Source organism: Atractosteus spatula, chromosome 1 (assembly GCF_055471065.1).
Source record: "Atractosteus spatula isolate fAtrSpa1 chromosome 1, fAtrSpa1.hap1, whole genome shotgun sequence".
NCBI classification, from domain to species: domain Eukaryota; kingdom Metazoa; phylum Chordata; class Actinopteri; order Semionotiformes; family Lepisosteidae; genus Atractosteus; species Atractosteus spatula.
The window spans coordinates 60,059,023-60,083,712 of NC_142706.1; the positions used below are offsets into that span (position 1 = coordinate 60,059,023).

The 24,690-nt window shown below is 54.2% G+C and overlaps 1 protein-coding gene across 1 annotated transcript; it reads left to right on the forward strand.

The window, feature by feature from the left end:
- The first annotated feature begins 6,758 nt into the window (after positions 1-6,758).
- csad (cysteine sulfinic acid decarboxylase) lies at positions 6,759-23,294 on the forward strand. The gene is made up of 14 exons (XM_088917691.1): positions 6,759-6,869; positions 10,174-10,301; positions 10,661-10,787; positions 11,295-11,385; positions 12,292-12,514; positions 13,103-13,182; positions 13,311-13,365; positions 14,221-14,337; positions 14,725-14,789; positions 15,049-15,130; positions 15,857-16,056; positions 16,355-16,406; positions 17,124-17,213; positions 21,938-23,294. The coding sequence occupies exons 1-14, from the start codon at positions 6,812-6,814 to the stop codon at positions 22,109-22,111; spliced, it is 1,542 nt and encodes a 513-aa protein (XP_088773817.1). The 5' UTR covers positions 6,759-6,811; the 3' UTR covers positions 22,112-23,294.
- Positions 23,295-24,690: the final 1,396 nt, after the last annotated feature.

The window sequence follows — 24,690 nt, forward strand, 5'->3', positions numbered from 1 at the left end:
TCATTCTCATCTCGTCCAGTGTAATTAGGGGATATTTAAAACAATCATTGGTTGCTGATTTAGAACTCTGGCTCTGCTTTCCCCCTTTTTTCTAATTCCTAAAAAAAAAGTGCACGGCGTTTTGCCAAAGACTCGAGCAGAGTTTTTTCCAATCTTTATTTTTTTTCCCTCTCTTAAAGACATCGCGAGGATTTAGAGCGCCGTTCTGAGGTTTAAGCCTGGAAAGAGCTGTTAAAAAAACAACTTGAAAACTTCCCACCTCCGTTTTAACACGACTTAATGAAAGTGCGTGTGTCTGTGTTGGTGTGCCCTGTGATGGACTGGCGTCCTGTCCGGGGTGTACCCTGCCTTGTGCCCGTTGCTTGCCAGGACAGGCTCCAGCTCCCCTGTGACTCCGAATTGGAAGAGGTAAGGAAAGGGATGGATACCATTTATCCTGGGACGATACGTTTTGCAGTGGCGCGCAGCACAAGTTACAGTCTACATACCTGACAGGCAGCGGAGACACGAGCCTTCGGATCCTAAACAGTCTCTCCTCGGCCGCAGAGCCCGGCTGTGCCCGGCTGTGCCCGGCTGTGCCCTCCCCCACCCCAGCGACCCCAGCGACCCCAGCGGTGGGCGAGCAGTCCGAGATGAGCTGAGGACTGAATGGGCGCCTAGCTGGTGAAGGTGAAGCGCAGTCGTTAATAAGGCTACGTCCGCCGCGTTCAGGACCTGAGAGCAGAGCGTTTCAATCAATTAGCAGGTCAATTAAGGCTTCAGACACGACAGCAGAACTCAGCGGGAACCTGCGGGTGTGCGGGGTCACTAAGCCGGTGTTAGAAAGCCAATTGAACTTTAGAAATAATTGAATAATGGTTTAATTTAATTTTCTGGCTAGCTCCCAGACCGTGGTATGGGTTTATTCAATTAGACGCATAACTATAGTTTTCTTATTAAGATCCGAGAACTTAACAAAACGACACAAAGGGCGTTTGTTCTGGGAACAGAAGCACACGGGTTAATCGCTTCTCGGACGGCAAACTTCTCCATCCAGTTTCTCGGTCGATTATTTTCTAACTCCCCCCTTTTTTAGGGTAGAAGAGGAAAAAAAAACTCTGGATGTTTATTTTTTTTTTTCTCCACGGCTGCCTCGCGCTGTCCTGCAGTAACCTCTCTCTCGAGAAGTATCACGTTGTTTCACCCTGGGATTTCACCCTTGTGCACCCTTGTCCCCGTGCTCAGATCACCCGATCCCGCCGGGGGCGGGGTTTGTACCATCCCTATTGATCGTGCGCTGACGTCATCCGGGTGATTATCCCCGCTCCCGGCCTCGCTGTCTGTTCTGTATCGAGTCGGTGCGCCTCGGTACACAAGCGAGGAAAAAGTAAATAAGATAAAGGAAACGTCTGGATCCGATCCGAGAACGAAATCTGCACGACTGTCCCACCATCATGGCCTCACAGTGCAACTGCAACACTGATCTCACTGGTAAGCACTACTTTTTATACTCCTCTGGTTAAAAAAAAAATATTTTGTCTACAAATGATTTCTTATCGTCTTTTGCCACTACGAGACACAATTTCTCACCAGAAGTAAAGACATTTAATTTCAAGAAAATTGTTATATAAACTCCTCCTGCCGGAACGCTGTCTGCCGGATTCATTTTCAGCTGAGCTCAGGGGCTCCAACGCTAATTGAAGACTTATTTGATAAGTTTGCTTATTTATTTTCAGCCCTGAGTGCCAAAAATATCCGACTTCAAGGGTTCTGTTTCCAATAGCTTCAGCACACAAAAGCCTCTCTGGGTTCTACCGGACGATATTTCCGATTACTCAATTGACGATGAACAGACACGTGTCTGTAACGGACCCGCCCACCGTGGGAGTGGCCTATATCAGACACGCCCCCCGACGAGCATCCGCTAAGTACCCCTCGCAGTAGAACACGGGGCGGGGATAAACATAGGACAGAGCTAAATAGTTTTTTTTAAAGAAATTAGAATTGTATTCCCATTCTCGTCACGCATTCAGCCCCGCCCACCCGTCCACTTGTCCGGAGCACAGCCTTCGGTTTAAGGTTTAAGGGAAACATTAAAAAGTAGCCTGGCGAGAGTTTTATCCAGTAAAAGATTATTTAATATGTGCAACTTTCCTTACCGCCATGTTATTCTCCTGATCTGTCCGCGTCTTATTAGAACTGAGAAAAGGATTTGGCCAAGAGCTGCCAATGAAAACTCTTGAGACGGGCAAGCCGAATCGCTCAGCTCCACCCATGTGTAGCCCCGCCCCATCCCGTGTCCCGCAGCGACGGGCTTCTCGCTCTGCCAATGAGAACTCGCGATGGGCGGGGATACACGTTTGGCTCCACCCAGGTGTAGCTCCGCCCCGTTCCGTGTTCCGCTGCTACAGGCTTCTTCATTCTGCGGGTCTGGTGGGCTGCATTTCCGTCTGCGGACCCGGCTGAGGGCAGTTCTGAACATCAGGGCACAGAGCTAATACAGTTACAAACGCCATTTGATATGAAGGCAAATTTCAAGATCTGCCCCAAATGCCAGCCATATAAACCCTGCAACTCACAACTGGCAGCCCTCTGAAGCTCAGCAGGTGTGAGCCTGGTCAGTAGCTGGATGGGAGACCTCCTGGGAGAAACTAGGTTGCTGTTGGAAGAGGTGTTAGTGGGGCCTGTAGGGGGCGCTCACCCTGTGGTCCATGTGGGTCCTTATGCCCCCGTATATTGACAGGGACACTAGAAAAGGTGATGTCCTTTAGATGAGACATAAAACTGAGGTCCTGACTCTGTGGTCATTTAAAATCCCAGGGTGTTTCTCAAAAAAGAGTAGGGGTGTTACCCCAGCATCCTGGCCAAATTTCCCATTGGCCCTTACCAATCATGACCTCCTAATAATCCCCATCTATGAACTGGCTTCATCAATCTGCTCTCCTCTACACTGAGAGCTGGTGTGTGGTGAGCGTTCTGGCGCACTATGGCTGCCGTCGCATCATCCAGGTGGGGCTGCACAGTGGTGGTGGTGGAGGGGAGTCCCCATTACCTGTACAGCACTTTGAGTGGAGTGTCCAGAAAAGCGCTATATAAGTGTAAGCAATTATTATTAAACTGAACACAGGTCTCCTGTAATTAGGAAATTGGAACAAAAATCAGAGAAGGGTTTGGTTTCTACAACAGAACTCCTGGGAACCCATGTCCTGTGTGTTTTCTGGTTCAACCCAAATCAATCCAATTAACTCATTTGTAATCCTTTCATAGAGCTCATTTGTTGAGGGCGGAAGATTTGTGTTCCAAACGGTCTGAAAATAATTCAATTCATTGTAGTCAACTGCTCTGCGTGATTGATCAGAGTTAAATTGTTCTAGAAACACAGTTTAAAGGAAACTCTTGTTTTTATCTATTTCTTTGCAAACTGAGAAACTGTTAAGATCTGGACCATAATACACATAAAACAGATATTTTAAAGACTCTTTTCTGCTCATACCTATTGATTGAATTATCAATCATTACTTTGGCCATGTCTCTGCACGTGTAACCTGTGACTGTGTAATCCTTCTGTTTTACTGGAATTGATAATGTGTTATATGTGCCTGTGTGTTAACCAGTAATGGTTTTATCTTATTGCCTGAATCAATATGGAGATTAGGCTGGTTTACTGTGCCAGTAAAGTAAATGTTTTGTGATTAACACATTTTCTAGGGATCTTAACAAACTCAGCTCTGAGTCCCACAAGCCCTGATATTATTGTCTTGCTTTTGAAATGAAGACAATATCCTCACCCCCGGGTTCCCTAACTGAACATGCTGCAAGTCGGATGAAGGATGGGATCATATCAAACGTTCGAGCCACGATCCCGGTATCCATTGTGGTTTGGAAAGAATCCTGGCGAAATCAAAGCACCACATTTGTAAAATGTCCGATTTAGTGAGCGGGATGGACTTTGGATGTAATCCGGGTCTAACACGCTCTCGCTGGCCGGACAGCCTCTAAAATCAACGGCTTTCCAGGAGTGGTCCTGGGCAGACAAGCAGGACTCCTGGCTGAAGGAGACCTTGCTTTTGAAGCATTGCATAGCAGAACTGCCTCTACTCCCATCCTGAGTGTAAGAATTCCTTGGGCAGGAGAGAAAAAGGCTCCATTCTTCCCACCTGGAGCAGACAGAGAAGATATGCGTCTCTGGAAGCCACCCAGGACGTTCCTGGAAGGTGCACAAGGGTGTGTTTCTAATACAAAAAATAATATCCTCTAGGAATTTGTTTGAAATCTTGCTCTTTCTGTGCCAGTGAAGAACATGGGCTGTGATGTTAACGCAGCACAGGAAATATGTCAAGAGACAGGTCTGAAGTATTTCCACACTGTATCCCAGTAGGATGTAGCTTTTTGCAAAAAAACAAGGGAAGTCAGAGGTGTCTTTCTGTGTTCCCAAAAGGTAGCTACTGTGCCTGCTATCAACCCTCTTTCCACAAAGGGTGGTGGGAGTGTGGATCGAGCTGTCGATACCTTGGCATGTTTCAATAAACAGCTGGATGAGATCCTCGTAGCAATTAGCTAATTACTAGATGGGCTGAATGACCTCTCGTTTGTAATCGACGATCACATGACTAAAACCCATAAGAACGAAGTTAGCCTGCTTTCACTAGCTCCAATTCCAAACGCTGGGAATGCCAATAAGGGGAAAAAAGGAAAACCAGCCCCTGCAGCCTGAGGCTGCGTCAAGGGGGTTCGGAAATACAACCGTCCCTCCTGCCCACTGGTTCCGAACGGATCTGCGTGAGATCCAGAATCTGTGCAAGGACAGTCCCTGCCAGCCATTGTGTGTGTAAAGATACATTATGGAGTGGGAATTCGAACCCTGTGCGCACTGTGTATATGGCTTGAAAACAGGTTCAGTCGCACTGTACTGCTGCACCACGCTTTCACCATGAGGTCACCAGCCCTCTGCTCATCTCCACGTCCCACTGGGACATCCACAGTCAAGGGTCTGTGGCCCTGCAGCGCTGGGGCCCTGGGTTCAGTTCCGGATCTGGGGTGCTGTATGTGTGGAGTTTGCATGTTGTCCAGTCGTTCACCTGGTTTTCCCCCCGCAGTTCAAGACCTGGTGGTGGGTTAATTGGCTTCTGGGAAAACTGGCCCTGCTTGTGAGTGTCTGAGTCTGTGTCTGTGTCCTGCGATGCACAGGTGCCCTGTCCAGAGTGTACCACCTTGTGCCTGTTGCCTGCTGGGATAGGCTCCAGGTTCCCTGCAATCCTGAAGTGGATGAAGCAATTAGAAAATGGATAGATGGATGAATGAAACTGATAAGAAGGAGAAGACAAGCATGGGGATGTTTTTGTTTTTCCATAGTTTCTATCCTCTGACCACACATGACTAGAAACCCTTGCATCCTCCCCCCAGTGTTTGCTGGAAGTAGATCTTTCTGTTGCTCAATAGTGCCTATCCTGTCTGCTCTCTGGGAGTCCTAGGTCTGGCCTGGACCCCCAGGGCTGCAGGAAACGCCCTGCCCCAGGCATGGAGCGGGAGAGAGCCTGTCTCCCCCTCCCTGGGCTGGCAGGCGGTCAGCTGGACTTGGGCCAAATGACTTGATCTTCGATACCTTTGGACCTGTTGGCCCCGACTTCACTTCCCCCCAAGTCAAACACTGACAGTGCGAACTGGTTTACCCCTGTGCGCCCTTGAGCGCTAGCCAGGTGCTGTTTTTCCTGTCTGAGCTGAGCAGTCCGTGCAGTCGCGGTCCCTGCCGCGGGGCTTGGTTCGACCGCATCGGTGCGGTGTCTCTTCCTGCAAAGCCTCGGCTGATGAAGGGCACCTCAGCCGCCCCCCGGTTAAAAGCCTCGCTTGTTCGCACGCCCCGCTAGTGTTAGCGCCGCTGCTGAGAGCGGCGGCGGTTCAAGAGCTGCTCCGTCGGGGATAGCGGACACACCGACACGCGCTCTTCTCTCGTTTCTCCCGAAACTAGGCGCTTCAGCATCCTTGCTCCGGCAGGCGGTGTCTGCACAAGCTATACAGTTTTATTTTTAGAAAAAAAAAGTGGTCTGTGAACTGCCGCCGACCTGGAGGACGATATATCGCTCCTCCGTGTACTTGTATATGGCTTGAACTTGACTTGATTGATAACTCAGTGCTGACAATCACGCAACGAGGAAGGCGGTGGTGGGCCAGCGGGGTACAGAACTGCACACCGTTAGTTGCCAGAAAACGGGAAGGAGATTCAGCTGCGCAGGGACGCAACGACAAAGTGTAGCCTTAGCTGGAGGCTGCGGGTTTTCGGCGGCACAGCGCTTACTTGGGGTCGGCACAGCGCAGGCTCGGCTCAGCCCCCAGTCCCCTGCCGCCGCCCTGCACTGCTGGTACTCGAGTTACAGATTTCAGAACTCATTCCGAAGCAGAAGGAGAGCCCAGTGGGCGAAGCGGGCAGACGACCTGTTGGCGTTCTGCCATGTTCTGATCGACAACACACCTGAAGATCAATCGCAGATTTTAAAGCCCCCCCCATGTAACAATATACACACTCCAGGCTTGAGGGGAAAATAAATGCAGCAAGTCTTGCATCTTTGTAAATTGACCCCCAGGTTGGTCGTGCGCGTTATCACGCTGTCTCTCCAGACAACCAAATCTTTTTCGAACTTGGAGAAGGCGTGAAAGAGGAGACCTCGCTCCGTGCAAATACTCCCCCCTCCACGCCCCCAGCCCCTCGCGTGCCCCGCGCTCGGCGCGGTGTCCCCGCGCTTCCATTGGCTGCCTGGCTCGAGGCGCTCGGCCGGCCTGCGGGCGCCCCGCGGGGACAGACCCGTCCAGCCCTGCAGTCGGCCGACACTGTCTCGAGATGAGCGCGGCCGCGAGGGCTCCCGGCGAGACTCCGGGCCAGAACGGAGACAGCGAAGGTAAACCGCACGAGCACCTGGTGTGGACAAACACAGCCCGCCAGTCAATAGGACCGAGCATTCGGTTTATTAGGGCTGCTGTACTGAATATGGTCATGTCATCTTATTGAATGGGAATGCAATTCTTTAACACTGCTTAGGCGCAATTTATCTTTCTTTTTTTTTTGCTGTTGTTTTGTATATTTGCTCTGTCATATATTCGGAGGAAAACGGGATTATATCGTTTCCACTCCTCCGTCTACATAAGACAGCGGAACATACTGTATATCTTTCTTCAAGCGGCGGTTTTTCGTGTCTCTCCGACTTGCTCAGCGGGCACTCTGGCTGCTGGTTGTAAAACGCAGCGTGAATTGGGTCTGGAAGCAGACCCGGCTGTGTGTTGAACCCGAGACTCTTTTTTTTTTTTTTAAAGGAAGCGTGTCCATTAGTAAAAAGTGCCCGGGGTTCTTGCGCTGTAGCGCGGGGCAGAGTTACAGCTGCTCCGGTTGACTTCTGCGCTCGAGAGCCGTTTCCCACGCGCAGGAGAAGGGGGAGGAACTTCTTGAGAGACTGAAAAACAAGACTGGGATTCGGGGAATGGAAAATTCCAGATAAAAACTGGAGATTTTATAACCCAGGAAAAAAAAACTGCTCCGGCTTTGTCCGGTCCTTTCTTCCAGCCCGCTATCATACAGCTTCTCTCCTCGACTCGGCCCGTTTGCACTCTGTTAAAGGAGGTGTTTGTCTGTTATTTCTGTGGGTGCTTGTTCCCTGAATGGGGTGTGTAATTACAGCAGGGCCCTCGCTGTGCTAATCCCCTTTGAATTTCTGCACACACCTGGGCACCAACCCTAACCCGCGGAGGTGTACCGTGGACATCAGTGTTTATCTTCCGCAATGGACCATCTGAGGTAGGTCTGATAGATGGGATATACATCTGGTATAGCGCCTGGTGCGGCTCAGAGCTCTGACGTCACAATTCCCAACGCTGTCCGAGTGCGCGCGTCGGGGATAGCGGACACACCGACACGCGCTCTTCTCTCGTTTCTCCCGAAACTAGGCGCTTCAGCATCCTTGCTCCGGCAGGCAGTGTCTGCACAAGCTATACAGACTTATTTTTAGAAAAAAAAAGTGATCTGTGAACTTCCGCCGACCTGGAGAACGATATATCGCTCCTCCGTATACTTGTATATGGCTTGAACTTGACTTGATTGATAACTCAGTGCTGACAATCACGCAACGAGGAAGGCGGTGGTGGGCCAGCGGGGTACAGAACTGCACACCGTTAGTTGCCAGAAAACGGGATGGAGATTCAGCTGCGCAGGGACGCAACGACAAAGTGTAGCCGCTACGCTGGGGGTACTGCAGGGTGAAATCAGCCGAATTCCCCCCCCCCCCCCAGCCGGCGGAAGGGCTCCATCGACCCGTATTATTTTGAAACGGGACACTGTGGGGCGCTCCGAGCTGCTCGGTGACTTACTGTTTCGCCCGAGTCCGTCTCGGCGACGGCTCGGACTGTGGGGGCTCCGACCGAGCAGGAGCAGAGGTGGTGGTGGGGGGGGGGGCTTCATGGAAAACGCGACCAGGACGAGTCCGTCGGATCAGGACCGACTTCGGAAGAAGTTCTTCTGACGCGCAGCCTTGGGTCTGGCGCCAGCACGAGTTGCGGCGTGTCGCCTTGTAGGGCGTCAGTTTCTGCTGGTCCCCTCAAAAGCTGCGATAGGAAACGTCTTGGAATGTAGGCTAAATTCGGCTTTCCCTGCATGTCAACACAGATGAATTATGATGGCAAATTAGACATTCATTTTAGGAACTCGCAGCCCCGATTCGGCAAATCTGGTAATAATCATTACTATGTCTTTAATGTAATCCTGTGGGAAGAACCCGTTGACCTCTCCGCGGAATGGGGCGGAGACGGCGGCCGGGAAACAGCGCGTCCCGCCCGGCCCCGCCCCTCTCGCGCTGTCACAGAACACCAGTCCGCCGGCCGTGCACGAGCCCCCCGTCGTGCCCACGAGCGGAGGGCGAGCTCGCAGAATGTGAACGCTCCCAGACAGCGAGACGCACGCGCTCTCCATTCCTTTAAGGAGCGGGTTGCCCTGGCAGCGGCCGCAGGGGCGCAGACGGGGGAGGGGGGGGGGCGGTGACGTCAGACAGCCCGTGCTGTAAGCGGCGTACCTTACCGATGTAGCCGAGGGTGTATCCCAAGCTTGTGAGTGGAAACAAAAGGCGAATGTCCCAGTGAAGCAGCTTCTCAGATGAAGCGAGGCTCAGTGATCTGCTGAGAGCCAGCAGGTGTGTGGGGCGCCAGGACTCAGGGCTTAGTGAGGCTTCTGGGGCGCTGTCTAAAAGCAGGAGCTGTTATCCGTGACCTTTACCCTCTCAGGCAAACTGACATTAGAATTCAGTACCGAAACCACCTTGACTCAAAGCTAACAGTGAGGGCTAACGCTGCCATGGAGGTCAGCTGCACTGAAGGCCTTTCCCATCCTTACGGGAAACATCTAGTTTTCCGTCCTTCCCCAGCTCTTAATTAGCCAGGTGAGCCAATCTTGCAATTAGGACTAAGAGGAAGCACTCCTTTCTGAAGAGACCTAGACGACAAGCCACAGCCGATCCCTCCCTCTGTCAGTATTGAAAGTCCTTTGTGCCGGATTCCTCTCAGTGCAGGAGAAATCACGGTGCCCACGTCTCAGAGGGTTCCACTCCGAGCCATAGTAACATTGCGACTGGAAAGATCTCCGATGGGCACAGCTGCAGCACAAAGTCTGGGAGCAGGCAGAGAGGAAAGGACGCGCAACCCACACACAAGGGCAAAACGTATTGCGACAAGTAATGCAATAATGAAAGTATGCAGGCAAAGGTCCCAATATTTGAATTTTAAAAAAATGCAGAAGTCGGGGGAAGGGGGGGTAATTCAGCCACGGTCAGCAAAATCCACTGGAAGAATCAGTCAGGAAAAGAAATTCCAGGGCCTGTGGACCAAGGAAGGTCCAGGAAACATGAGCGGTTGGGGCAGGATTTGCTCGGACGTTCCCTCTCACAAACGGTCAGGACTATCTTGGATGAACATGTGACCCATTAACACTTACTTGCCCCTCTCCTGTCCCCCATGTCTCTGTCGGCTGCCCCTGCCCGATTTCCTACCCAGTACCCCTGGACTGTACCCCTGTGACGCAGGGAGAGAGCCGCTCACTCCCCTCTCCCCCGAGGTCAGGACAGACGGCCCCTTCCTGATCTGTGCGGCATGCAGGACATTGCCGAGGGGCAACAGCTGTGACCTGAGTCTTCTTACGCCCTCTTCTCCCATCTCCCTCTTTCTCAGGGGTGAAGGGGGGACCACACTTGAACGGGCCACTGACTGACCACGACGAGGGGCTGCAGTTCCTCACCGATGCCTTTGAGATTATCCTGGAAGAGGCGCTGCGCAAGGGGACGGACAGGCAGGAGAAGGTCAGGCTGATCCGTCTGTCATCACTGTACCGCAGGTCGCTGGCGGTGTGACGCCATGTTACCGCGAGGCAGCGGGTCGCTGGCGGTGTGACGCCGCGCTGCCGCGAGTCAGCGGGTCGCTGGCGGTGTGACGCCGCGTTACCGCGAGGCACCGGGTCGCTGGCGGTGTGACGCCGCGCTGCCGCGAGTCAGCGGGTCGCTGGCGGTGTAACTCCGCGCTGCCGCGAGTCAGCGGGTCGCTGGCGGTGTGACGCCGCGTTACCGCGAGGCAGCGGGTCGCTGGCGGTGTTACTGCGAGTCAGTGGGTCTCTGCGTCGGACTGCTGTGCAGCATGTCAACAATACTGCTGCCCCCTACAGGTGTGCGAGTGGCGCGACCCAGAGGAGCTGAGGGCGCTGCTGGACCTGGATCTGCAGGAGACAGGGGAGTCCCATGGCCGGCTGCTGCAGCGGGTTCGAGATGTGGCCAAGTACAGCGTCAAGACCCGTAAGTCCAATACCACCTGCAAGATAGCACCTCATGTCCTCTTTTACCCCAGTACAGCACAGAGACGCAGCACCGCTCTACAGCCCATGGGTACCCCCTGAAACCCCTCCCCTCTCAACCATACCCAGGCGCCTCAGCCAGTACCGAGCTTCGGCCCCCTATTGCCCACAGACACCCCTGCCAGCACCTCTACAAACTACTTACACCTCATTCAGTGTCTCTCTAAACAACAGGAAAACCCTCACACCACAGTGAGGGCTAACGCTGCCCACAGAGCCCTTTGTAAACCCGTCCCCTCGGCTGTCCCTGCCAGCGCTGATTTTAAGCAGCAGTCTCTGCTCTGCGCTCTGCTGCTACATGTGGAGGAGAGTGGCAGACTGAACCACCAAGCCTTTCGCTGAATAACAGGCCTGGCCCTGCAGAGGCAACGCCGTTCTGTGTGACTGCAGGCTGTGGTTGATGCAGGAGCTGTCTCGGTTGTTGCTGATTTGCGTGTCTCCTCTGCAGATCACCCCCTGTTCTTCAACCAGCTGTTTGCTGGGGTGGACTACCACTCCCTGGCCGGACGCTTCCTCACGGAGACCCTCAACACCAGCCAGTAAATGTTGGAGCTTTTCTTACCAATCAAAACGGACACATTTCACCCTGAGGGCGTGAGAGTTTGTCAACGGGGGGGTGGTTGAAGCCGGGCTGGAGCAAGTCGAGGGAAGATGCATACCATTGCTGGAAAAATGTGTTGGCCGACCAGAACCAACTGCTGGTGAATTGCTGGTTAGGGCACCCCCTACCGGCTGGCCCGGCCTGTAGAAGCGTTCACTCTAGCTGAAAGGGGCCCAAGGGGCCATTTATTTTATTTACAGCAGCGGACAATATAAAAGAAAACTTACAAACAATGCACATGTACGCACACAAGAACCATTTGCTGTGCAAGATTATAGCCACAGGTCTAAATGAGAAATGAGGCGAAGGTTGAGCTCTGTTTGTCCAGGGCCTGGGCTCCTGCCACCAGCCAGCTCGGTCACCTGTGATGGGGATTACCCATGTGGCAGAGCGCCACCTGGGGGAAGGTTAGAAATGGTCAGCTCAGGCGGCTCTCGGGGAGACGAAGCTTCCTATTTTTCTTGTCATGATGACATCATTGCGCTGCCCATCAGCCTCCTCTAAGCTGGTGGGGGCTGCAGAGCTTGAAGCACGTCTCGGCTCATCCTGATGTGATGGATGCAATGGGTAGGTGGTCCGTGGGAGGAGGGGGTGTGGCGCGTCTGCCCTTCCTTGTTTTCCATGTGCAGCGCGGGAGTCGCTGCTGCGAGCTGAGAAGTAAAAAACAGTTGGCGATTCCCGATTAGCGGGGGAGGAGGGGGAGCGGAGGGCATAAACTGAAAGATTGCTGGATGCATGCTGGGATACCAGTTGTTACAACAAGCCGGACGTGCCTCATGGGGCCTCCACAGAGCACAAAAGGGCCTGTGGGTCTTTCTGAGCCCGCTCCCGTCTGCCCGCCCAGGTACACGTACGAGGTGGCCCCGGTCTTCGTGCTGATGGAGGAGGTGGTCCTGTCCGAGCTGCGCTCTCTGGTCGGCTGGGCGGCGGGAGATGGGATCTTCTGCCCCGGCGGATCTGTGTCCAACATGTACGCCATGAACCTGGCGCGGTACCGGGCCTTCCCAGAGGTCAAACTGCGGGGCCTGTGGGCCGTGCCGCGCCTTGCCGTCTTCACGTCCCAGGAGGTGAGAGCAGCGAGGGGCACCCGGGGGCGCGCGGATTCCCCGAAACAGCAGAGGGGGTTCGCTGGCAGCACAACCTGGGGTGGGAGGCTCAGGCTTCTATAATCAGCCCACCTCACTTGTCTCGGATCAGTAGGATTTATTGACAAAGCCAGGCTGGAATGTGGCTTGTCCGTCACAGAATCCTGCCGGAATTCTGCGCTGATTGAATTTCCCAAACGTTTCAATGAAACCTTTGCGAGGATTAAGGAAAATACAGAAGGGGAGGTTTCTCTCCGCTGGGCACAGGCCCATGCATCCTGACGCTAGGGAGGTGGGCAAGATCTCAGCCAATCGGAATGTAGATCTGGCTGCCTAGCCAGTCCGAGAGTAGGCCTCCGTCCCACACAGAATCTGTAGGCTACGTGACTGAAGGGAGCTTTTTACGACCTAGAATAGGTGTTAGAATAATAAATCTATGTGGCTTGTAGGGGGGATGGTCATCGTTAAGGGTGAAGAAAGTTACCTTTCTGTCAGAACCCTTGAGAGAGAAAAGACAGCAGGGCATGTTGCGAAGTGTGGGGAATAAGACTTGTGTTTGTCTGTTCCTAGTGCCACTACTCTGTCAGGAAGTCGGCCAGTTTCCAGGGCATCGGGATAGAGAATGTGCACCCTGTCCGGGTGGACCCCAGGTACAGCCGGCCGAGGGGCTACCTTGGTGGCCGCACTCCGTGCTCCGTGTCCGCAGGGTGTGTTCGTCGTGGTTAAATGGCATCAAGGCCTCTTGCTGTTCCCTCTTCCTCTTCTCCTTATCTTGCAGGGGCGGCATGATTCCGGAAGACCTGGAGGAGAAGATTGAGCTGGCTAAATCCCAGGCAGGTCTCCTCCATCATCCATCACTGGGATTGTAGGGAATTTGTACTTCAAGCGAAATCCAGGGGAAAGGAAACTGGGTTCCGCTGCTTTTGTGCTTGGGAGGAGGTTAAAATCTGTTCTCTTCCAGCAGCAAAGCCCACTTTCAGAAACCTGCGCATTTCCATATCAGGAAATTGGTGTTAGAGGCACAGATTCTAGAGTCTGAGAGGGAATCCTCTACTGGCTTTCCTCTCGGGGCTGTATGTGTGTGAGCACATGCCTGTGAGTGTGCGAGCATGCGAGTAACATGTGCCTGTGCAAGTGAGCAGGCAGCATGCGCCTGTGGGTGTGCGAGTGTATGAGCAGCACGTGCCTGTGAGTGTGCGAGCAGCGTGTGCCTGTGAGTGTGCGAGTGTACGGACAGCGTGTGCCTGTGGGTGTGTGAGTGTGCGAGCAGTGTGTGCCTGTGGGTGTGTGAGTGTGCGAGAAGCATGTGCCTGTGGGTGTGTGAGCTGTGTGTGAGTGTGCCTGCAAGTGTGCGAGTGTATGGTCAGTGTGTGCCTGTGAGTGTGCGGGCAGTGTGTGCATGTGAATGTGCGAGTGTATGAGCAGCGTGTGCATGTGAATGTGCGAGTGTACGGACAGCGTGTGCCTGTGGGTGTGTGAGTGCGAGCAGCGTGTGCCTGTGGGTGTGTGAGCTGTGTGTGCCTGTGAGTGTGCGAGCAGCGTGTGCCTGTGGAGTGTGCGAGTGTATGGCCAGTGTGTGCCTGTCCTTGGTGCAGTCCTGTCGTGAGAGTGTATGTACCAACAGGCAGTGTATACAGGTTTGAGAGGAGCTGCACCTGGACTCCCGACTCCCTCTCCTCGCTCCACAGGGTGCTGTGCCTTTCCTGGTGAGTGCTACCTCTGGTACCACCATCCTGGGCGCGTTCGACCCCCTGGACCGGATCGCAGACGTGTGTGAGAAGCACGGGCTCTGGCTACACGTGGACGTAAGTACATCCGAACGGATGAGAGATCGTCCCAGGAAAAGTGAAGCCCAAATGACTCGAATGTCGGAGAGTGACTTATTGATCCCTTCTAGATGTTTTTTGAGGGAATCAAACTACCCAATTGGGCAGCTTGTTCTAGATCCCTGCAACCCTGAAACTGGACCACAGAGTGACCACAGATGGACACCATGTGCATCTCAGTGTCAAATCCTGTGCCAGTCAGGATCTCCCCCAAATTCCTATCTCGCATACATCATCCAGTGTGGGATGCAGAAATGCTCTTTAGCTGCAAACGAGTCCCGTTGTGAGACACCTTGTGTATTCGCAGACTGAGGGATGACTGATGAAGGGAATGAGTCTGTTCTTCTCTGTCTGTACTCCTCCCAGGCTGCCTGGGGCGGAAGTGTGCTGTTTTCCAAGAAACACAGGCATCTGATGAAGGGGATTGAGAGGTGAGTGATCCCTAATAGCATCATCTCCAGTCAAATCCTGAACCCTGTGCCTGCTCCAGGTTGCCATGTGCTTCTCCTGAGTCCCACATGAGGTGGAAGAGCTCAGATGAAAGATTAAAGCAATTGAAAGCCAGCAGACACTGAGGTCATAGGTCTCTTCCTCTGCAGACACATTCAGCCCTGAGCTGTCTGCTTCTAGCTACCTCACCTGGGGTCCAGGGTCATGACCTTTAACCCCCAGTACTGTGTGTGTGCACAGGGCAGACTCAGTGGCTTGGAACCCCCACAAGATGCTGATGGCAGGGCTGCAGTGCTCCGCATTCCTGCTCAAGGACACTACTGTAAGTCTCCGTCAAAGGATGTCTGCATTACGGAGCGCGTGTCTCACCCCCTCCATTGTGAATTCACACAGCTCCCACCTGGGAGACGCCTCTGTGTCTGCAGGTGTAAACATACAGTAACAGGCTCAGGAAGTCTTTCATTCCCACTGCAATAATCACTCTCAAACAATGTAAAGTAACTCTCTAATCTCCTGTCACAGCATTGTACTGTCTTCTCTGTTGGTAATGTTTGTCTTCCTTGTTGTGTCGTTGTGTTGGACTGTACTGTAAAAAATATCTTCCCCAGAGGATTAGAAAGAGGGGTGTTAACCCTAGTGTCCTGGCCAAATTTTCCCCTAGTCTTTACCAATCGTGGACTCCTAATAATCCCCATCTGTGAACTGGCTTCACCACTCTGCTCTCCTCCCCACTGAGAGCTGGTGTGTGGGGAGTGTTCTGGCGCACTATGGCTGCAGTTGCATCATCCAGGTGGGGCTGCACACTGGTGGTGGTAGTGGGATTCCCCATTACCTGTAAAGCACTTTGAGTGGAGTGTCCAGAAAAGCGCTATATCAGTGTAAGCAATTATGATTACTGAAACTTGAATTGAATTGAACCTCTTTTTCTGTTATGTCGTTACGACTAGCCATGTGTGTTTATCTTGTCTGCTCTGTGGCGGTACACCGTCGGAAACATTTTTGCAGGCTTTCGCGTAGCAAACTGTCGGTCTCCTCCGCCCCTCTGCAGAACCTGCTGAAGCGCTGCCACTGCGCCAACGCCACCTACCTGTTCCAGCAGGACAAGTTCTACGACCTGAGCTACGACACGGGGGACAAGTCTGTGCAGTGCGGCCGCAAGGTGGACTGCCTGAAGCTGTGGCTCATGTGGAAGGCCGTGGGGACGCGGGGGCTGGAGGAGCGCGTGGACAAGGCCTTCGCTTACACCAGGTGGCGCTGTTGAGCCGGCCGCTGCCACCCGCTGCTGCTGCTTCTTTTCGGCCTGTTTCTCCCCTTCCGTCCCTCCCTCTGTCTCTTTCTGCCTCAGTCTTTTTCACTGCCCCCTCTTTGTACTGCTATGTGTGGACACTGGGTTGTCAATGTGAGAGCTTGCAGTCACTCGCCCACTCTGGGATTTTTCCCTTGTGCGTAGCACTCGCAGTTCCTCGGCGCTCCAGGTGGGGGCGCTGCTCTTCAGTGCATCTCTCATGATGGCCTGGAACTGATATTTTTCTTCCTCTCTCTCCAGGTTCCTTGTGGAGGAGATGAAGAAACGTGAGGGCTTCCAGCTGGTGGTGGAGGTGAGGGGTTCGTTCTAGGGTGTGTAGGGTAATTGGCTCCAATCTGTGGGGACTTTTTCGTCATCATCATCACCATCATTAGCCTGCTTAGTCACAGATGAGTGGGGCTGTTCCTCCCATCTATCCGGTTCGGTAGCTTAGCTAATTGAGCTGCAGATCTCGTCCAGCTGTTTCTCGATACAGTCCAGGGTACTGGCTTCAACAACGTGACTGGAGGCCTGTTCCAGAGTCCCACCACCCTTTGTGTAACTTAGTGCCTCCTGTTCTGGTTGGCGGAGCTTTTCCAGCTGTTCCTTGTAAGAGACCAGGGTACCGGCTTCAACAGCACGGCTGGGCAGCTTGTTCCACACTCCCACCACCCCTTGTGTAAAGAAGGGGAAATGCAGTTTCCACCTGTGTCCTCTAGGTTGTGCTTACTCTGAAGAAGTCTGCTGGATTGACTTTGTCGATAAAATATTAAATAATTGAATTAGGTCCTAAGCCTGTGCGCTCCTGGTTTTCTAGGGTTCGGAGCCCAGCAGTGTTTTTCATCTCTTGAAACCAGCAGCACCTTAAGAAGTGGGAATGTGTTTTCTTAATTGAGAGAACCATCGAGTGAGCTGGACAGCTGAGCTGGAAAGCTCCACTGCGGGCTGTCCGTTCCTGCGCCCTGAGTGTCATGGCGGGGGATCGGTGTGTAACCCGGCTCTCTCTCTCTCTCTCTGCCCCACGGTGCAGCCGGAGTTTGTGAACGTGTGCTTCTGGTACGCGCCCCCCAGTCTGAGAGGCCAGGAGGGCAGCGAGGACTACAGGGACCGGCTGGCCAAGGTGGGCGAGAGCAGAAGACTGTCGTCGAAGAGCCTCCGTCCGCACCGCGAGAGATCTGCTCCTCCCTCCCCGTCTCTCCCGTCTCCCCTCCCACAGCTGTCTGTCACCCGATGCTGGTTCTGGAATAGTTCCCATGCCTGTCCCTCTCCCCAGTGGCTTCCCCACCCCCCCGACACCAGTGTGCTCTCCTTTTTAGGGGGTGCAGGGAATCGGGTTTATTAATAATGCTGCTATAGATAGACCCTGCCGCCCATGGAGCTGGCTCAGAGGTCAAGACTTGATGCCACCTTGATGCCAGGTGCTGAGGTCTTGGGGCCAGGTGCTGACATCGCCCCCTGCTGTCTGGGGGACACACAGCCGTCGGCTCGAACTCGAGAGCGGACATTCCTTGTAAACGCGTGCCGCGGCTCTTTTGAGTTTTCCCCAGGATTGGCCTGCATTTTACTCTCATTTTCTTTGCCAGTGTATTCTGTGCCACTCCACCTTTCTCTCTCTCTCCTCCTCTCTCTGAGCTCACCTCTCTCTCCTCTCCCTCCTCCTCCTCTCTCTGGGCTCACCTCTCTCTCCTCTCCCTCCTCCTCATCCCTCTGGGCTCACCCCTCTCCTCTCCCTCCTCCTCATCCTTTTGGGCTCACCCCTCTCCTCTCCCTCCTCCTCCTCTCTCTGGGCTCACCCCTCTCCTCTCCCTCCTCCTCCTCTCTCTGGGCTCACTCCTCTCCTCTCCCTCCTCCTCCTCTCTCTGGGCTCACCCCTCTCCTCTCCCTCCTCCTCCTCTCTCTGGGCTCACTCCTCTCCTCTCCCTCCTCCTCCTCTCTCTGGGCTCACTCCTCTCCTCTTCCTCCTCCTCCTCTCCCTGGGCTCACCCCTCTCTCCTCTTCCTCCTCCTCCTCTCCCTGGGCTCACCCCTCTCTCCTCTCCCTCCTCCTCCTCTCTCTGGGCTCACTCCTCTCCTCTCCCTCCTCCTCCTCTCTCTGGGCTCACCCCTCTCCTCTCCCTCCTCCTCCTCTCTCTGGGCTCACACCTCTCCTCTCCCTCCTCCTTCTCTCCCTGGGCTCACCCCTCTCCTCTCCCTCCTCCTTCTCTCCCTGGGCTCACCCCTCTCCTCTCCCTCCTCCTCCTCTCTCTGGGCTCACACCTCTCCTCTCCCTCCTCCTCCTCTCTCTGGGCTCAGTCCTCTTCTCTCCCTCCTCCTCTCTCTGGGCTCACTCCTCTCCTCTCCCTCCTCCTCATCCTTTTGGGCTCACTCCTCTCCTCTTCCTCCTCCTCCTCTCCCTGGGCTCACCCCTCTCTCCTCTTCCTCCTCCTCCTCTCCCTGGGCTCACCCCTCTCTCCTCTCCCTCCTCCTCATCCTTTTGGGCTCACCCCTCTCCTCTCCCTCCTCCTCCTCTCTCTGGGCTCACCCCTCTCCTCTCCCTTCTCCTCCTCTCTCTGGGCTCACCCCTCTCCTCTCCCTCCTCCTCATCCTTTTGGGCTCACCCCTCTCCTCTCCCTCCTCCTCCTCTCTCTGGGCTCACCCCTCTCCTCTCCCTCCTCCTCCTCTCTCTGGGCTCACACCTCTCCTCTCCCTCCTCCTCCTCCTCTCTCTGGGCTCACCCCTCTCCTCTCCCTCCTCCTCCTCTCTCTGGGCTCACTCCTCTCCTCTCCCTCCTCTTCCTCTCTCTGGGCTCACCCCTCTCCTCTCCCTCCTCCTCATCCTTTTGGGCTCACTCCTCTCCTCTTCCTCCTCCTCCTCCTCTCCCTGGGCTCACCCCTCTCTCCTCTCCCTCCTCCTCCTCTCTCTGGGCTCACTCCTCTCCTCTCCCTCCTCCTCCTCTCTCTGGGCTCACCCCTCTCCTCTCCCTCCTCCTCCTCTCTCTGGGCTCACCCCTCTCCTCTCCCTCCTCCTCCTCTCTCTGGGCTCACTCCTCTCCTCTCCCTCCTCCTCATCCTTTTGGGCTCACTCCTCTCCTCTTCCTCCTCCTCCTCTCCCTGGGCTCACCCCTCTCTCCTCTTCCTCCTCCTCCTCAACCTTTTGGGCTCACCCCTCTCCTCTCCCTCCTCCTCCTCTCTCTGGGCTCACCCCTCTCCTCTCCCTCCTCCTCCTCTCTCTGGGCTCACCCCTCTCCTCTCCCTCCTCCTCATCCTTTTGGGCTCACCCCTCTCCTCTCCCTCCTCCTCCTCTCTCTGGGCTCACCCCTCTCCTCTCCCTCCTCCTCCTCTCTCTGGGCTCACCCCTCTCCTCTCCCTCCTCCTCCTCTCTCTGGGCTCACACCTCTCCTCTCCCTCCTCCTTCTCTCCCTGGGCTCACCCCTCTCCTCTCCCTCCTCCTCATCCTTTTGGGCTCACCCCTCTCCTCTCCCTCCTCCTCCTCTCTCTGGGCTCACCCCTCTCCTCTCCCTCCTCCTCCTCTCTCTGGGCTCACCCCTCTCCTCTCCCTCCTCCTCCTCTCTCTGGGCTCACCCCTCTCCTCTCCCTCCTCCTCCTCTCTCTGGGCTCAGTCCTCTTCTCTCCCTCCTCCTCTCTCTGGGCTCACTCCTCTCCTCTCCCTCCTCCTCCTCTCTCTGGGCTCACTCCTCTCCTCTCCCTCCTCCTCATCCTTTTGGGCTCACTCCTCCCCTCTTCCTCCTCCTCCTCTCCCTGGGCTCACCCCTCTCTCCTCTTCCTCCTCCTCCTCTCCCTGGGCTAACCCCTCTCTCCTCTCCCTCCTCCTCATCCTTTTGGGCTCACCCCTCTCCTCTCCCTCCTCCTCCTCTCTCTGGGCTCACCCCTCTCCTCTCCCTTCTCCTCCTCTCTCTGGGCTCACCCCTCTCCTCTCCCTCCTCCTCATCCTTTTGGGCTCACCCCTCTCCTCTCCCTCCTCCTCCTCTCTCTGGGCTCACCCCTCTCCTCTCCCTCCTCCTCCTCTCTCTGGGCTCACACCTCTCCTCTCCCTCCTCCTCCTCTCTCTGGGCTCACCCCTCTCCTCTCCCTCCTCCTCCTCTCTCTGGGCTCACTCCTCTCCTCTCCCTCCTCTTCCTCTCTCTGGGCTCACCCCTCTCCTCTCCCTCCTCCTCATCCTTTTGGGCTCACTCCTCTCCTCTTCCTCCTCCTCATCCTTTTGGGCTCACTCCTCTCCTCTTCCTCCTCCTCCTCTCCCTGGGCTCACCCCTCTCTCCTCTTCCTCCTCCTCCTCCTCTCCCTGGGCTCACCCCTCTCTCCTCTCCCTCCTCCTCAACCTTTTGGGCTCACCCCTCTCCTCTCCCTCCTCCTCCTCTCTCTGGGCTCACCCCTCTCCTCTCCCTCCTCCTCCTCTCTCTGGGCTCACCCCTCTCCTCTCCCTCCTCCTCATCCTTTTGGGCTCACCCCTCTCCTCTCCCTCCTCCTCCTCTCTCTGGGCTCACCCCTCTCCTCTCCCTCCTCCTCCTCTCTCTGGGCTCACACCTCTCCTCTCCCTCCTCCTCCTCTCTCTGGGCTCACCCCTCTCCTCTCCCTCCTCCTCCTCTCTCTGGGCTCACTCCTCTCCTCTCCCTCCTCCTCCTCTCTCTGGGCTCACCCCTCTTCTCTCCCTCCTCCTCATCCTTTTGGGCTCACTCCTCTCCTCTTCCTCCTCCTCCTCTCCCTGGGCTCACCCCTCTCTCCTCTTCCTCCTCCTCCTCTCCCTGGGCTCACCTCTCTCTCCTCTCCCTCCTCCTCCTCTCTCTGGGCTCACTCCTCTCCTCTCCCTCCTCCTCCTCTCTCTGGGCTCACCCCTCTCCTCTCCCTCCTCCTCCTCTCTCTGGGCTCACTCCTCTCCTCTCCCTCCTCCTCCTCTCTGAGCTCACCCCTCTCCTCTCCCTCCTCCTCTCTCTCTGGGCTCACTCCTCTCCTCTCCCTCCTCCTCCTCTCTCTGGGCTCACCCCTCTCCTCTCCCTCCTCCTCCTCTCTCTGGGCTCACCCCTCTCCTCTGCAGTAGGAAGTGCACCTCTGTCTCTATTTCTCCCCGCTGGCAGTGGGAGCACAGCCTGTCCTCTCTGGGCAGCCAGGTCTGCCTGTGTCGCCCAGTTTCTATGGCCAGGCTGTGGTCACTGAGCCTGTACTTCATCAAGATCTGTCTCTTTTTGCTGTTTCTTATTTTGGACAAATATTTGTGTTTGTTTAGGGCTCTGTACCAGTTTGTGTGTGTGTGTCCCAGTGTGTGAGATATTGCTGTTTGATCTGTGCTGTGATGTGGTTGATTCTGAGTTGTGGTGCTCTAGCAGTGCTGTCCTGAGGCTGGCTGGTGTCGGTGTGGCTCAGGTCAGTGAGCCTCAGGACCAGCTGGCTCAGGGGGCTCTTTGTTGGGCTCAGCTCTTAGCTCAGTAGTGCCCTGTGGTGCTTAAAGCACTGCCTTTTGGTTGCTGTTTTTTAGGTGTAGCCAATACTTTATTACTCTCTTCTGTATGTTTATTAATTATGGGTATTGGCTTAATTCAGCCCTGCACCCGTTGTTAGGTGTTTCTCTCTGCACATGGAGAATGTTTCTACAGATCTCTATGTGCAGAGTTTCTATGGGGTGTCTGACCCGTTTAGTGCAATCCTGGTCTGTGAGGGGACCCCACACTTCACTGCCGTATAGGGCAATGGGTGCCTCACTGCCAGGTCAGAACTCCCAGATGAGCTGATCGGCAGACCAAGGTGTGTGTAGCTGGTTGTGTGCTCCAGTATGAAGTGGTACCTGTTTCCCTGAGATCTGGCTTCTGAGGTAACTTTCTCTCTCTCTCTCTCTTCTCTCTCTCTCTCTCTCTCAGGTGGCCCCCACCATTAAGGAGCGCATGGTCCGCAAGGGCAGCATGATGGTGGGGTACCAGCCCCAGCACGACCGCGTCAACTTCTTCCGCGCAGTGGTGCTGTCCCCCCAGCTCACCCGCGACGACCTCCTGTTCTTCCTGGATGAGATCGAGAGGCTGGGCAGTGACCTCTAACCCTCAACACCCCACTGCCTCCTCTGTGTGTCTCCTCCCCTCTCCCTGTCCTTCTGTCTCCTGCCCCACCTCCTCTGAGCTCTGGCCCCCCTCCACCCTGTCCCTGTCCCTCTCTCCCATTGGGAGACTCTCAATTCAGTTCAGTTCAGTTCCAGGTGCTTTATTGGCATGACCAATGAGTACAATCGGTGTGGTCAAAGCAAATTAAATACAATTAACATAAAACAAAAAATCTACAGACGTTTACAATAAAGACACAATCATAAGATATTTACATATAGATATATGGAGCATTATTGGGAGACAGGCTCACTGCTCCTCAGGCTGTGACAGGAGATCACATACTGGGCTGCCAGTTCCACTGAGTTCCCTCCTCCCTCTCCCAGTAGGATTGGGACCCGTTGTGATTCTGGCAGGTGTGGGAATTCTGGGATTAGATTTGTAAATTTGGGGAAGAATGTTTCTCTAATCCCAGAGTATCTGTCACAGTGCAGTAGGAAGTGCACCTCTGTCTCTCTCTCGCCCTCTATCTCTGCAGTTCTCTGTCTCTCTCCTCCTCTTTTTTCACGTCTCTCTCTCCTCCTCTCTCTGCGCGTCTCTTCCTCTCTCCCTTTCTCTCTGTATGTCCCTCTCTCTCCTCTTCTCTCTGCACGTCTCTCCCCCTCTCTCTGGATGTCTCTCCCGTCTCTGTATGTCTCCCCCTCTCTGCACTTCTCTCCCTCTCTCTGCGCGTCACTCCCTCTCTCTCCTCCTCTCTCTCCTGCCCCTCACACCTCACAGTTCTCCTCTCTCCTCCCCCCACCCCTCGGCCCTTTCGCTGCGGAGACCAGGAGACTGCCCCGCGGACCGCCTGGCGCTGTCTCTGAGTCCGTGAGACCCCCTGGGAGGGATGGCACGTGAACTGGTACCAGCCCATGGGCTGTGAGAGATCAGCGCAGGTCTCTCTGGTGACATGGCAGCTTGTTAAATTCCCCCCAAAGAAACCCTGGAAAAGGAACAAGGGAATCCATCAGCGGAGAAGTGAGGTCAAGGGCTGCAGCCTCTGCCTGCATTCTGGAATACAGAAGCACACGCACAGGACGTAGGGCTGTTGTGAGAGTTTGTGTGTTTGTGTTGCCATGCCTGGCGTTGCTGGAATGTGTCAGAAACTGGAATGTTTAATTAAAAAAACACTCTCGAGTGCAATAGCATGTTTAACCCATTCCATCATCTCCTGGAGACGTGACCAAAGTCTGAAAAATCTGTTCCCCTGCCAACCCCTCACACTCACACTCACACTCACACTCACCGGTGTGTTCACAAGCAGGATCAGTCCGGATCCTAACAGGCCAGCCCTGTGGGGCAATGGTCAGGGTTCTGGATTTAACTGGAAGGTTGTGGGTTCGAATCCCAGGTGAGACACCGTTGTTCTGGTGGTTCCCTAAGACTGGGTGGATGAGCGGATGGTTTTTAGATCGTATTCACCTCCTACGCGGCGAGGGACACCTGCAGGCTGCACCTCGGTCAAGCCCACCTGTCCGCGACCTTCTCACCCACTTCGACCCCGTCGCCTGCAAGGGTTGAGAAGATGATGGAGCGTTGGATCTGAAGAGAGAACAGATCTGATCCGAAAATCTCTGAAGCGGCAGCAGATCTCGCTGCTGATTAGCCACTCGTTTATAGCCAATGATGAATACGATTTTAAGGTTATTTGAGCAAAACGTGCAGAACCCCGTGAATCCACGTTTGTACTTTGGAAGCACAGCACTGTAGGCTTTCTCTCATTTCTGTGATGGAGTTTTCTGGTATTGTTACCTGTATGTGTTCATTGCTTCAGAACTTGTAGCCAGCTGGTGTTACTTTTTGGTTACATATGGCAACAAAGAAAAATGATTTTGAAAATACTCTGGAGAGAAGGATATTAGGAAACACTTGTTGCCTACAAAATTTTTGTGTTTAAATTCACAGCAGGCATTGACATTTAAGGAGAAGTTTGGTGCCTTGTTTATTTAAAAGAAAAATAATCTGGAATAAACTATTAGAAACGTCTTTGCCGTTGCCTGACCATATTAAAAAAAAAACTCCACAGATGCAGTCCTAGCAACAGACAACATCTGTATGTAGATCAGATATTAGAATAATCCTTAAAATGTATTTAATCACAACATACCAGCTATTCACTTGCTTCCAGTTTAACACAGGATGTCCAGTCCTGGTCCTGGGGGGGGTCAGTGTGTCTGCAGGGTGTCCAGTCCTGGTCCTGGGGGGTCAGTGTGTCTGCAGGGTGTCCAGTCCTGGTCCTGGGGGGTCAGTGTGTCTGCAGGGTGAACTGGTCCTGTAGGTCCTACTGCTGATAGTTGCACCATCTTGAGCAGACTTTGAATCATAGCATTGAATAATAACAAGGAAAAAAAAGTTAGATTGTCAGTCCTTAATAAAATAATAGTTATTTAAGAATGATCATGAAAGCAGGAAAAATTTACTAGCACAATCAACGCCTCAGCCTTCATTTTGCCTTGCATTATTTTGAGTACTGCTGCTTTCGTGTGGCCACATGGTGGCGCGCTGTACATGGACCTTCCAAAGATGGCCGTCATACA